This window comes from Carcharodon carcharias, chromosome 19 (assembly GCF_017639515.1).
Source record: "Carcharodon carcharias isolate sCarCar2 chromosome 19, sCarCar2.pri, whole genome shotgun sequence".
NCBI lineage: Eukaryota > Metazoa > Chordata > Chondrichthyes > Lamniformes > Lamnidae > Carcharodon > Carcharodon carcharias.
The window spans coordinates 34,102,382-34,116,702 of record NC_054485.1 but is presented as its reverse complement, the minus strand read 5'-3'; the positions used below and the strand labels follow the sequence as shown (position 1 = coordinate 34,116,702).

The window sequence follows — 14,321 nt, the reverse complement described above, 5'->3', positions numbered from 1 at the left end:
TTATGAGCTGTGTCACTGTCAATCAGATGTGATACCATGGCCCCTGTCCCCACTTATCGCAGATGTCACTATCTTGGGCCTCTCATCTATGTAGTGTGCTTTCATATCATCACAGTGTGTGGCCCTTTCCCAGATAATTCTGGATATCGGTGATGTTTCAACCTTAATTGTGCTTGTGGAAGGAATCTTGTTCACATACTTTGCAGGGTCATGTCATATTTATTCTTGGCTGTATAAGATTGAGGTAGAGGTGCATTCTTGAAAGGCGAATGTATAGTGTATAAGGAGAGATGTGTTTATGCATGAAGAAGGGTCATATATCATGCAACTCCATGTATTCTCTGTCATCCGGAAGGGTTTTCATGCTATAAGCTCGTACTCAGAGCTCGTGTGCACTGCTGTCTGCCAACCATGTTTCTGACTTTCCGACTGCACATTTGCTAGGCTCACCAATAAGTGGGAGGACCTTGTCACCTTAACGTACTGAAGTTCTGCCTCTCAGCCACATTATTGCCCTGATGCTCAGTGTCAGTGATGAATTGGCCACTTCTTCCCACTGGCTGACTGTCACTTACAGGAAGACCAGAGGGTTGGCAGGGGGACATGGAAGCTGAATGTGCAACTGCTGACCCCAGAGAACATTGAGGAACTCAAGAGGGATTACAAAGGTCAAAGGTTGGAGAACCATGAAACCCCTCTTTGAATCCCTGACACACTGGTGGGAAATGAGCAAGGAAAAAATCAAGAGGTTTTTCGTCCTCAAAGGCATCCAGAAAGCTAGAAAGAAACAGAGGGAAATGTCCTGACTCCAGAAAGATATGCAGAACCTGCTCTCTGGTTGCAGTTGATGGGGGTCGATGTCAAGGAGGAACTCCAAGAGGTGAAGAGCCAGCAAGCCTCGGTCTTTGCCTCAGAGGACTCCAAGATCATCTTCCGGTCCAGAGTCCATGCCGTGGAGCAGGATGAGAGGTTCTTACATTTCTTCTTCCAAAAGGTACACAGAGAAAGCTCTGTTATCAGCAGCCTGAAGGAAGAAGACAGCTGAGTAAAGTCATCGCAGTCTGACATTTTGAGGATTAGCAAGACCTCTTATGCCAGATTGTATAAAGTGAAGCCCACAGACACCACGGCCTCCCAGTCCTTCCTGTCCTCTGTCACTGAGGTCTTAGACGACAGTACACAGGAGAGTCTTGACAAACCGCTAACTCCTGACAAACTAAAGCCCTTGAGTCCTTCGAGAAGGGTAAGACTACCGGAAGCGATGGCTTAGCGCCTGAGTTGTATTCAGCTCTGTGGGACCGGATCGGCCAGACCTGCTAGAAGTGTACAAGAGTATGCTTTCTGGTTGGCAGCATGTCAGAATCATCTACAAGCGGAAGGGGGAAAGGGAGGAAATTAGAAATTGGCGACCCATGTCACTGCTGAATGTGGACTATAAGATTCATCAATTGGTCATCACCAATTGGGTCAAGTCTGCTCTGGAGTTGGTGATCCATCCTGACCAGACCTGCACTGTGCCTGGCAGGAAGATCTCTGACAGCCTTGCGCTATTCAGGGATATGATTGCCTATGTACAGGATAGGGGTGTGGATACCTGACTCATCAGCCCGGAACAGGAGAAGGCCTGTAACAGAATATCGCACACCTACAGGGTGGATGTTGTCTCCAAAATGGGGCTTGGGGAAGGAATCTGCAACTGGATCCAACTGCTCTACATTAACATCAGTAGCGCAGTTTCAATCAATGGATGGGAATCAGAAAGCTTTCCAATTAAATCTGGAGTCAAGCAGGGCTGCCCTCTCTCCCTTGTCCTGTTTGTGTGTTGCATAGAACCCTTTTCTGAGTCCATCAGGAAGAATCCAGGCATAAGAGGAGTGACGGTCCCAGGCAGTGGAGGCATTCAGGTTAAAGCCTCTCTGTACATGGAAGATGTCGCCGTCTTCTGCTCGGATCCGCTGTCGGTGCGCAGACTGATCCACATCTGCAACCAGTTCGAACTGGCCTTGGGAGCCAAAGGTAAATCGTGGCAAGAGCGAGGCCATGTTCTTTAGGAACTGGGCTGACTGATCCTTTGTCCCCTTCACCATCAGGTCAGACAGGCTGAAGGTGCTGGGAATATGGTTCGGAGGAACCGGGGCAGGCATTAGAAACCGGAAGGAGCGAATGTCTATGGTGGAAAGAAAACTGGGCATGTGGGAGTGACGCTCCCTCTCCATTGCGGTTAAGAACCTGGTCATCAGGTGTGAGGCACTCTCGCTGTTGCTGTACGTGGCGCAGGTCTGGCCCATTCCTCACCCCTGCACAATGGCGATCACCCGGGCCATCTTTCGCTTTATCTGGAGGTTGAAAATGCATCATGTTCGCAGGGTTGCAAAGTACAAGCCTCTAGATAAAAGGGGAGAAAACGTGCCCAACATCGCCCTCATTCTGATGGCCACCTTTGTGTGCGACTGCATCAAGCTGTGCATAGGCCCTTGGTACCAAAGAGTCGCTACGTGCTGAGGTTCTACCTGTCCCCAGCGTTGCGAAGGATGGGTCTGGCCATGGAACGCTCCAAGTAGTTGGACCGTGCTGTACCACCTGTCCCTCGTGGAAAAATTTATGCAGAGAAACACCTTTGACCACAAATCCATCAGGCAGTGGTCGGCACGTAACGACCTAGAGGCTCTGTGGGAAAAGGAGATGGTGGATCCTGTCAGCTGGTTCCCTGAGCAGACTGTCAAAATCATTTGGCAGAATGCCTCATCGCCAGAACTTTCCAACAAGCACTAAGATGTAACTTGGCTAGTGGTGAGAAAGGCCCTCCTCATCAGATCCTTCCTACACAACAGGACTCTCACCCCCTCTGCATGTTGCCCTCTAGGTGGTTGTGGTGGGGAAGAGACCATTGTCCACCTCCTTGTGGAATGTACCTTTGTAAAGAAGGTCTGAAGAGAAACGCAGTGGTTTTTGTTGAGGTTCATCACGAGCAGTACTGTGACACAGGACTCTGGTGCTCCACGGGCTGTTCTCAGGGACACACACTGAGACAAACACCAACTGCAGCTGGAGGACCATCAACTCGATGAAATACGCCCTTTAGTCTGCCCGAAACTTGTTGGTCTTCCAGTGCAAAGAATTATCCCCGACCGAGTGTTGCAGACTAGCACAGGCCATGGTCCAGGACTACATGCTGAGGGACGCACTAAAGCTTGGGGCATCCGCCGCAAAGGCGCAATGGCGCTGTCTAAGACCTTTCTGCCATACTGCACCGAGGGGCTGGGAAAGGTATAGACCCCTCGGGCTATATGAGTCACAAAGATTGTATGTAGTGAATACTAAATGCACCATAATTGTACTGAAGCACCTCAGGGTGCAACATGATGTATGCCGATAACTCCAATCCCATTGCACTGACTGTAATGACCATATTGAAATGATTGTAATATTCATTGATTGTATTGAAGCACCTCGTGATCCATGTGTAAAAGTTGAATATGATTGCCCCTTTTGTGAAGGTCATTTTGAAATGTTTTGTAGTGTTCTTTCAGATATTTTATGAATAAAGTATATGTTGCCAAATAAAAATCAGCACTGACCAGCGCTTCAAGGTGCTCTGATTCCCCCTTTACATGATCGCTTTGGCTATGCACTTCGATGTGCTGCTTTCAGCCCAGGTTCTGGGACCCTCATTCACTGCACTCTATGGAGTAAACATGAGGGAAAATGTTTCGTCAGGAATTGAGATTATTTGAGGAGGGCCTGAGGCTTCTGTTCTGTGAACCTACCAGCACCACAATTCTAACACGCATCTGAAACTTATCCAGTTGCCCAATTGCTCTGGACTTTGTTATCGCTTTGGAGAATTTCCATGCTGCAAACAAGAGGTCAATACAAAGAGATCGATTAGTACCACTTTGCGGGATTAGTCTTGCATGAATGCGCATTATTACTTCACTTTCCTGATTCCTTGCGTTGTCATTGAAAGGCTCCTCATATGTCCCAGCTGCTCAACTCTCTTGATTTGGGAATGCAGTTCAGTTAGATGCCCCTTTAATCACCCCCACCCCTTTTGCGTGTACCGGCCCTTCAATTTGTCCTAAGAGCCCTCAATAGCAGAGCTCCTCATTTTAATTTTGTACTGTGCTATCGCTGCAGGTTGGAAGAGTTCTCATTGCCAGATCAGCTTGGAACCTCCCTGGTGTGTGTGTGGAAACCCCTCCCAGGAGCTTAATGTTCAGTTTTCCTTCCCTCCAAACCTCTTAATCCTCCCCTTTATTCCTTATCCCATGATTGTGGGGATAAAAGCAAGATACTGTGGATGCTGGAAATCTGAAGCAAACAGAAAATGCTGGGAAAACTCAGATCTGACAGCATCCGTGGAGAGAGAAACAAAGTTAATGTTTCATGTCCTTTTGACCCGTCTTCAGAGCAGAATATTAACTTTGTTTCTCTCTCCAGATGCTGTCAGAACTGCAGAATTTTTCCGGCATTTTCTACGATTGTAGGGATATGTTTTTGAGCTCCTGAGCATTTTGAGGCGGATGTGGCTATGCTCTCCTCCATGTAACCCTCACCCCTCCACATCTTGAGGCCATGTGCACAATTAAACATATGTGCCCCCCATACCTTTGGATACCCCCACAATGCCTAATCCCCATCTGTAGGCTGTAGATGCTTCCCCTGACTGCCTACCATCTAAGAACATAAGAACTAGAAGGAGTAGGCAATTCAGCCCCTCGAGTCTGCCCCGCCATTCATTACGATCATGGCTGATCTCATTTTGTCCTCAACTCCAATTTCCCATCCTCTCCCCATAGCCTTTCAACCTACTACTAATTAAAAATCTGTCCATCTCCTTAAATTTATTCAGCGTCCTGGCATCCACTGCACTGAGGTGGTGAATTCCAGATTCATGACCCTTTGAGAAAAGTAATTCCTCCTCTTCTGACTTAAATCTACCACCACTTAGCCTAAAAGTATGGCCTCTTGTTCAAGATTGCCCTATAAGGGGAAACATCCACTCCATGCCTACTTTGTCTGTCCCCTTTAGCATTTTATATACCTCAATTAGATCTCCTCTCATCCTTCTAAACTCTAGCGAGTATGGATCTAAACTGCTCAGTCCCTCTTCATAAGACAAGCCCCGCATCTCTGGAATCAATCTAGTGAACCTCTTCCAATGCAATTACATCCTTCCTCAAGCAAGACGACCAAAACTACACAGTTCGCCAGGTGTGGTCTCACCAATGCCTTGCACAGTTGCAACAATACTTCCCTATTTTTATACTCTATTCCTTTAGCAATAAATGCCAAAATTCCATTTGCCCTCCTTATTACCTGCTGTACCTGCATACTAGCTTTCTGCGATTCATGCACGAGGACACGCTGATCTGTCTGCACTGAAGCATTCTGAAGTTTCTCTCCATTTGAATGTTGCCTTATTATTCCAACCAAAATTGATAACCTCACACTTATCCACATTAAACTCCATCTGCCAAATTTTGGCCCATTCATCTAACCTGCCCATATCCATTTGTAAATTTATTTCTTCATTGCAACTTAGTTTCCCACCTATTTTCGTGACATCTGCAAAGTTAGCTATAGTACCTTCTACCCTTGAATCTAAGTCATTAAATTGATTGTAAATAGTTGGGGCCCAAGGATTGAACCCTGTGGCAGCCCACTAGTTACAGCTTGGCATCCAGAAAAAGAACCATTTATCCCATCTCACTGCTTTCTGTTTAGCCAATCCTCTAACCAAGCTAATATATTACCACTAACTGTGTGATCTTATCTTGTGTATTAATCTTTTGTGTGGCACCTTATCAAAGGCCTTCTGGAAGTCCAAATATACGACAGGATCCCCATTATCCACTTTGGTTGTCACATCTTCAAAGAATTCTAGCAAATTAGTGAAACAAGATTTACTCTTTATAAAACCATGCTGATGGATTGCATTTTGACTTTCCAAACGCCCCATTACTCTGCGACCCAATCATGCCAGAAACCCCAGGGACATTGCACTTTAAGTTACAACGAATTACAATATGCTGGGCCACATGCCCTTCCCCTCCCTGGACTGGGATAAGGACAGTCTTTGCAAGCTCAACCATGTAAACTGAGGCACTCCTTCCATTCTGAACCCAAGGTCTCATTCTGTAACATAAGCTCAACTTGCTGGCAGTGAGGATGCTAACCCCCGCACCCTTCCCCAATTGATGTGTCCGAGTGCAATCTTCCGCCATTGGCAGGTATTGCCAGTACAGCCCTAACCATGTAGTCCTTCCCCATACCACAGGCCAATTCCCCCTGCTGCTCATTGAAAGTCATCCCCACCTTACTGCTGGTCCGGGAGGTAGAGACTTGACCTTGTCAACCCCTAAGATTGATGTGATGTTGCCATATCAGCTATGTTCCGTTGTTCCAATTGCACGCCGACATTACCTGATAGTTGCCTTTATAATGTTGGAAACATAAAATGATATTGCTGACACATCTCACAAGTGAAGGCTCCAGCACGATTGCAAACTGGTTTTACAATGCTACAAAACTAATTTTTCATCTTCTCATATTTTCCACTCATACCTACCATTACACACCACTGCAGATGGGGCCGCAAAAGCCCAGACTTTCAATAAAATAAATACATTGGGTACATAATCAGTTCGTACCCCTAGGAGGCAAGAGCAGTACTTGTCAAAAGTCCCAACCCACCCCGGTGTCTCATTTTATGGGGAGTGGGTACATGATGGAAGTGTTCCTCATCCCAGCCTGCGACTTTTTATCCATGGCAGGGAGGAGGCCCACACCAGCAAGTGGCCTGACAGCTTTAACTGTTGTTGGACAAACGGACGTACGCCCTTTAGAAGCTCCGTGCGCACTTGAGGCAGTCCGTGCCTCTCAAACCTGGCTCCCCATCACCACACTGGGGCCTGCCAAACAGGCCTTGCCAATAACCCAATAGAAGCCAAGCTTAAGGGCAGCTCATGTACTTTGGGGACTGTCTGTAGTTACAGCAGCAATCACTTGGTATTGGGGCCAGTTGACCACCTGTTAAAGCAAACTTCCTCCTGAGGGGGCATAGTTACCAATTAGTACCAAGGCATGTTAAATGGCTGCTGGCAGCCAGTATCAGCAGGATGCATTCTGACTCTTCAGCTAGAGGTAGGAAACTCCACTACCTGATGCCAGTTGAGGGCGAAATACACTGCTCTTCAAAATAGAACCATAGTTGCTCACATCCACCCAAGGGCAGATCAGGCCAAGGTTTAAAAGTTGTGTGAAGTAATCATACCTCAAATTGAATTTGTTGCTAGACTTTTTACAAATGCAAACACTGCAGATACTGGAAATCTTAAATAAAAACAAAATTGAAGAAGTCCAAGGAGTTAATGTTGAATCCACTCAACTCTTCAGATTTTTAACCTATATAGTGCAAAAAGAACAACCTGAGGAAAAAGGGACATTTGGCCAGGTGAGAGTTGGGAGTTTACTCATGTAACAAAGGGCTAGGAACATATGCAAAATTTGCAACTTTAAAAAGACAGGCATTCAAAATTGTGTTGATTTCAATAGGGTACTTACGAGTTTCTATAACGAGATGCTTGCAAATTTCATAGCAATGTTCAAAAGGCAATTGGGCATGTAGTTTTAATGGACAAAAGACTGAATTGGGCTACTCTATAGGACAGGCACTTCTGATTGCATATGCTTGACATTGCAAAATTGTACAGTGCCACTGCCTCTCCACTATAGAAGTCTAGTCAGGCAGTGAGCAAACTTACTTCCATAAAATGCTGGAAATACTCAAATGGCATTACATTGCTGGCTAATCATACCAGACCAGTAAAATTTATTTTGGGTTTGAGACCCAATAAGTCACACAAGTCCAACACCCTATGGTCTTTCACCTTACAACTTAACCCATGATGCCCTAGGTTTCCATTTTCTTCTTTATGCATTATAGACTCGAAACATTAATTCTATCTTTCTCTCCAGAGATGCTGTTAGACTTGAGTTTTTCCTGCATTTTCTGGTTGCCTTTTGTAGTACTACAGCTCCCATGTTTGATACAAGTGCAAGAGGGAGCAAGCAGGAAATCCTGACCAAAAGTGCAACGTCAAGTAAAAACGCACCACCAGGCAAATGGAAAAACTGGGCGGGGGGGTAAAAGGAAGAAAGGTGAGAGGTACATTGTCTATTTCAGCCATAAACAAATGGATGGAATACCTAAAAAATGCAAGGATACCAAAAAGCATCTGAAACAGAAGTGAGCTACAGCCAGAGAAAACAAAAGGGACTAAACAGTGGTAGAGGTATAAGTACACCCACACAGCCAACCAGATCAAAAATTAGTTAAGAGGTCCGCACCATGGCACAGATAGAACCTGTAATGTTCCCTCCCACATTGCACACTGAACACAACATTGAGTCTGGAACTTTTGCCCCACCCCGTATTACCCGTCAGTGTTTATGGAGGTTGTAAGACAAATGGGAATCACAATGGCTTGGAATAAAAGAAGTGCTGCAAAAACTCAACAGGTCTGGTAGCATCTACACAAGTTAAAATTGAATACACTATTCTTCAGAGCTGTTTGTGACTTTTTGGAAAAAGAAAATGACTCAACAAGTTTTGGATATTTATTAGTTAAGTCATTACACAACCAAAACAGTTATCACTCAAAGTGAATGGGGCATTTACAATTAACACCAATCCTCATCCTTTCCTTCTGAATTTCTTTCGATGCATCTTAATCAATATCCAGTCCCTCATCAACACACATATTTGGCTGGTATCAAACAAACGTTTTGGTGGTGTCAGTCTCAACAGGGTTCGCTGAATCAGAGTGGCCAATGGTGATATTCACTTCTTTAATATTTTACTTGCAGCCTTAGTCGTTTTCACAGCAGATTCTTTCTTAGTAACACCCTTGATCACACCTACAGCCACAGTTTGTCTCATGTCACGGACAGCAAAACGACCTAAACAAACAAAGAAAGGTCAGTCCATTGCAAAGATTGAATGTGCCAAATTTGAAAAAATAAACCTAATTCTAATCAACAACCCAGCTGTCAGAAAAGACAACATACCAAGAGGTGGGTATTCAGAGAAGCTCTCCACACACATGGGCTTGGTTGGAGTCATATCTACGATGGCTGCATCTCCAGACTTCACGAATTTTGGACAATCTTCCAACTTCTTGCCAGAACGACGATCAATCTTCTCCTTCAACTCACTGAACTTGCAGGCAATGTGGGCAGTATGGCAATCAAGTACTGGAGCATAGCCAGCACAAATTTGTCCAGGGTGGTTCAGGATAATAACCTAAAAATGATACAAAACACTGAATTATAAATACTCTTCATAAACATTCAAGTTATTATACAAATTACAAGACACTAGGGATATATACACAATTAGAGCAATTGGCTGGCAGGCTTGTGAGTGGGTAAGTAACAAAGCCACTATTCTTATTCAATATTAGACTCTGGCTGATTAATGCCAAGCAAGGGAGACCCAACTCAATGTTAGGGAAGAAACTTGGGACAAAGGTGAACAATGGCTGCCTGAGAATTGTACAATCAGGATTTTGCTCACAAGGTCTCCAGTCAATTAAGTCATTGGTTTTCTGCACATGCAATTTCACAGACTGGTATCAGCAGCCATCTTGAATTGGCAGGAGATACAGTAGTAGATTGACTGTTGCCACTGTTGTAACATTGATCTATTTCAAAAGCCTGGTTCACCACTGATATAAGTCAAAATACAGGGAAATCTAATGAGGCAAAAGTAGTTTTGTTACTGTTCCTTTCAAGCCTGAATATCTGCAAGCTCAACCCTCCAGGAACATACAGCCAAACTAACAGAAAATATCCACACTGCAAATTTAAACTGAGACATATTTAACAAAGTCCTCTCACCTGTGCAACAAAGGCAGAGGCTTCCATTGGTGGATCTACTTTGCTGTCACCGGTAACATTACCACGACGGATATCCTTAACAGAAACGTTCTTCACATTGAAACCAACGTTGTCACCAGGTAAGGCTTCTTGAAGGGCTTCGTGATGCATTTCCACAGACTTCACTTCAGTGACAATATTAGCAGGAGCAAATTGCACCACCATACCAGGTTTCATAACACCTGTCTCAACACGACCCACTGGTACTGTACCAATACCTGCAATAAACACCAAAAGAAACTATAATTAGACATCTAATGTTAGCTTTCCATTGAAGGATGTAAATGCATTAGAAATTTCTGAATCCATACTTATCACAAGAATTGTTCACAGAACATGTACACACGTTATACATCATAAGACTTACCACCAATCTTGTAGACATCCTGCAAGGGGAGACGAAGTGGTTTGCTGACAGGGCGCTCTGGAGGTAGAATGCTGTCCAAGGCCTCCAACAGAGTGTGACCAGTAATTTTACCATCTTTCCTAGTAATTTCCCAACCTTTGAACCAGCCCATCTGTTTTTTTTAAAAACAAAATGCAAAATTTCCAGTGTAACTAATTTTCGGTTTGATACCTAGAACGAAATATTGCAACCTTACATAGTAAAATCAGCTTAGGTAGTCTTCAATTTCATTCTAAAAACTTAAATGCGGTCAAATGATATTACTGAATATCCACCAATACTATCTGTGCTATGACATTATTACTTACATTTGAACTGGTTTCCAGCATATTGTCACCATTCCAACCAGAAATGGGGACAAAAGCTACAGTCGCTGGATTGTAGCCTATTTTCTTGATGTATGTGGTGACTTCCTTTGTGATTTCATCATATCGCTTTGCGCTGTATGGTGGCTCAGTGGAGTCCATTTTGTTGATACCAATAATGAGTTGCTTGACACCCAGAGTGTAGGCCAGCAGAGCGTGCTCTCTAGTTTGTCCATTCTTTGAAATACCAGCTTCAAACTCACCCACACCAGCAGCAACAATCAGCACAGCACAGTCAGCCTAGGAGGAAGCAGATATGTTAAGTGCTTTCCAAGTGTTCAGGATAATCAAAAATATTACCAACGCTCAGTCACTAATGGCTTATGCCACTGCAACACGGATACTGGGTGCGAACAGAGCTGACCAAACACCTATGTTTCCACATAGGTAAATGTGTCTCTTTCAGATTGGCAAGCTGGAATGCCACAAGGATCAGTGCTGGGACCTCACCCATTTTACAAGCTATATTAATTACTTGAAGGCACCAATATGGTGACAATACAAACATAGGTTGGAAAGCAAGTGGTGAGAAGGGCATTCTGGAAAAGGATGGAAGTATAAAAATAGGCAAGTCTTGCTACAACTGGAAGGTGAAACCACACCTAGAATAATATGTACAATTTTGGTCTCTTTCCATAAGGTGAGATATGCTTGCATTTAAGGCAGTTCAGAGAATGATCACTAGGTTGATTCCTGGGATGAAGAAGTCATGGAGTTTAGACCAAAGTGATCTTATTGAAACAAAATACTGGGGGAAATATGACAAGGTAGATCTGTACTGGGTAATCAGTATGTTCCACAAATGACCCCAAGATCCTAAATTTGTTCTGGACAGATTATGTACCTGTGATGTTCCAGTAATCATATTCTTGATAAAGTCCCTATGTCCAGGGGCATCAATGATGGTGATGTAGTACTTTGAAGTTTCAAATTTCCAGAGAGATATATCTATGGTAATGCCACGTTCACGTTCAGCCTTCAGCTTATCCAAGACCCAGGCATATTTGAAGGATCCTTTACCCATCTACATGAACACAAATGTCAAAAAGGTGAGGTTCGCCAAAAAACCCAGGAACATTAACAAAATAACTCAATAATGATACACTGCAAACTCGTTTAATCCACACTAACAAACCAATTTACATCCATGCTTCACATAGAAGTTCCAACACAAGACCAGCAGCAATCATACACATGCAACCATAGCTTGCCTACATGGTTCCACCAATATGCAGAAGAATCCCAATATTTTAAAAACAAACCTCAGCTGCTTCCTTTTCAAATTTCTCAATGGTTCTCTTGTCAATTCCACCACATTTGTAAATGAGATGGCCAGTGGTTGTAGATTTACCGGAGTCGACATGTCCAATGACAACAATGTTGATGTGTGTCTTTTCCTTGCCCATTTTTAAGTTGGCGTGAATGCTGTTCAAAAAGTCAAAAATGTTAGAAAGCTGCTAGACCAAAACGGGTAAGCGTAGAAATTAAATTGACGGAAATCTTGCGAACCTTGCACCCAGATACACGTGGTTTACTTTATATGGAAGGCTTCACGTCATAAAATTCTCTAGGCTAAAGCTGACCAAATTCCAGGGCAGTACAACTTGCAGAAAATAACGGAGTAATCGAGATTTAAAAGAAAACCATTCTTGCGCTTTAATGCGGGGCCGGATTTTTTTTTTTATTTTAAAAAAAAAGCGAGCCCTCGCCAGGGAGGGTATCACGTCCTGCGGTTGAGTCAATGGGGACGTGGCAATTGACTCACGGAGAGAAGCGAGTTCGTGCCGTGACATTGGGAAATACAGCCAACGCCAGATGGCTCTCTACCAGAGACACAGGTTAAATAAAGCGCTCGGGGTGAATGAAGTAGGAGTTGCCTCCGCGGCGAGAACACATGTGGCGTAAAAGTAGAATGGCTGAACGTGAAAATGCCCAGAACAACTTGTAAAAAAAAAATCGAACAAAGCTCGTCCAAACCACTATAGAAGCAGTAAAAAAAAAACAACCGCAGGGAAGAAGGTCTTTCGTTTCAAAGAGCGATGGGAGTAAATAATTTTTTTAAATTAAAAAAATGTCATTTAAAAAAAAAGGATTCCCATATTTTTAAAATAAAAGGGCAGAGGCGGCGCCTCAATCCGGTCGGAACAAGCGACTCTTGGTCGCTGCTCCGAGGCCATGATTGCATCAGACTGGGGAACAATGGAGCCGTCGCCACTTCCTCCAGCTTTACACCAACAAGGACCTAAAAACATGACATCCGAACGAAAATTACAGCAGATACACGGCCGAAAGCTTAGGGGACATCGAGCAGCCGCTAAAAATCGACTCGATGCCGCCGGCCGGCGACGTTTAAAACTCGGATGGAAACGGATTGTCTGCCCGCACATTCTCAGCCCAACCAAAAAAAAACCCAGCGGCCTTGAAAACGGGCCCCGCCAAGAGGGAGATGCCCACATTCCTCTGCTTACCAAAAAAAACTCCTTTCAAAAATAAATCATTATCCTTTTCCTTTTTTTTTAATAAAAAAGACAGCCGATATCAACTCAAATGCGGATGATGATTTCATATATATATATTTTAAGTAGTTCGGCCTCAAATCGCTCAGGAAAATGGCGGTGGTTAGGAGTACTCGCCACACCTGAAAGCCAAAAATATTCACATCATCATCTGCTGGAAAATCAGGATCAACTACAGAAAGCCGAAAACCTAGCAGATGGCATTTTTAAAAACTCGGATTAAATCGGATGCACTCTTGGGGGGGGGGGGGGGGTCGAACGACAAGCTTAAAAGAAACCGGAATTCACCCGCATTGAACGATACAAAATAACCGAGATCCGGCATCTTCCCCCCCGCAACCCACATTCTGGTAAGTTTTTAAAGCAGTTATTTTTTTTTTTCCTCTCTCGCTTTAAAATAGTTACCGTTCAGCGGTGGAGCTGCAAACCTCCCTTCGGTTGACTCGGAGACTAAAGGACCGAAGAGATGGCGTCGCTGTAATTTATAGGCCACAGGGAAAGCAGGCGGGCCGCTGACGACAAAGGCGCATTCCTGCTGCCCGCCCCCTTCCTGCTCCTCTCAATGGCGGAAAAAATACACCCTATCTTTTGATCCCTCCCCCCCTTTACTATTTTTGTACGATCTTACCTGTTGCATAAAGTAAAAAAAAACGCAGCTAAGACATCACCTTCCTGATTCGATTGCCTTTTTTTGTTTAGAAGTAGACCTTACACAGAAACTCTTCACCCAGATCTAGTCAGGGTTGCCACCCATCCGGCTTTGACGTCTTTTTTTCCTCTCTTGAGTGACTCCTCTAGAACTTTCTGAAGTATAAACCAGATGCCAGAAATCTGATTAACTTCTTCCATCGACCTTTCGTATTCGTCATTGAAATTTCAAGCATTTGTTTTCAGAAAAGCAAACATTAGAACTGGAACTATAATTTCCATTTACTTTCCCGTGTGTTGTTTTAAATATACCATTTATGAATTAGCCCACAAGTGTCGAAAATGCTGTGTGCGCCCCCTCCCCCCAACTAAAACAGTGATCCGTAATCCTAGGTTTCATGATAGAATCGAGAATAGCTTGAAATAGAAACAAAATGCTGGAAA

General features: G+C 44.0%; 1 protein-coding gene across 1 annotated transcript; it reads right to left on the bottom strand.

Annotated features, from left to right (window-relative positions):
- Positions 1 to 8,609: 8,609 nt before the first annotated feature.
- LOC121291977 (elongation factor 1-alpha 1-like) lies at positions 8,610 to 13,791 on the bottom strand. Its single transcript, XM_041213680.1, has 8 exons — positions 13,635 to 13,791; positions 11,976 to 12,138; positions 11,558 to 11,737; positions 10,657 to 10,953; positions 10,310 to 10,460; positions 9,904 to 10,160; positions 9,073 to 9,307; positions 8,610 to 8,964 (listed from the first exon to the last, which is right to left on the bottom strand). The coding sequence occupies exons 2-8, from the start codon at positions 12,117 to 12,119 to the stop codon at positions 8,846 to 8,848; spliced, it is 1,383 nt and encodes a 460-aa protein (XP_041069614.1). The 5' UTR covers positions 12,120 to 12,138; positions 13,635 to 13,791; the 3' UTR covers positions 8,610 to 8,845.
- Positions 13,792 to 14,321: the final 530 nt, after the last annotated feature.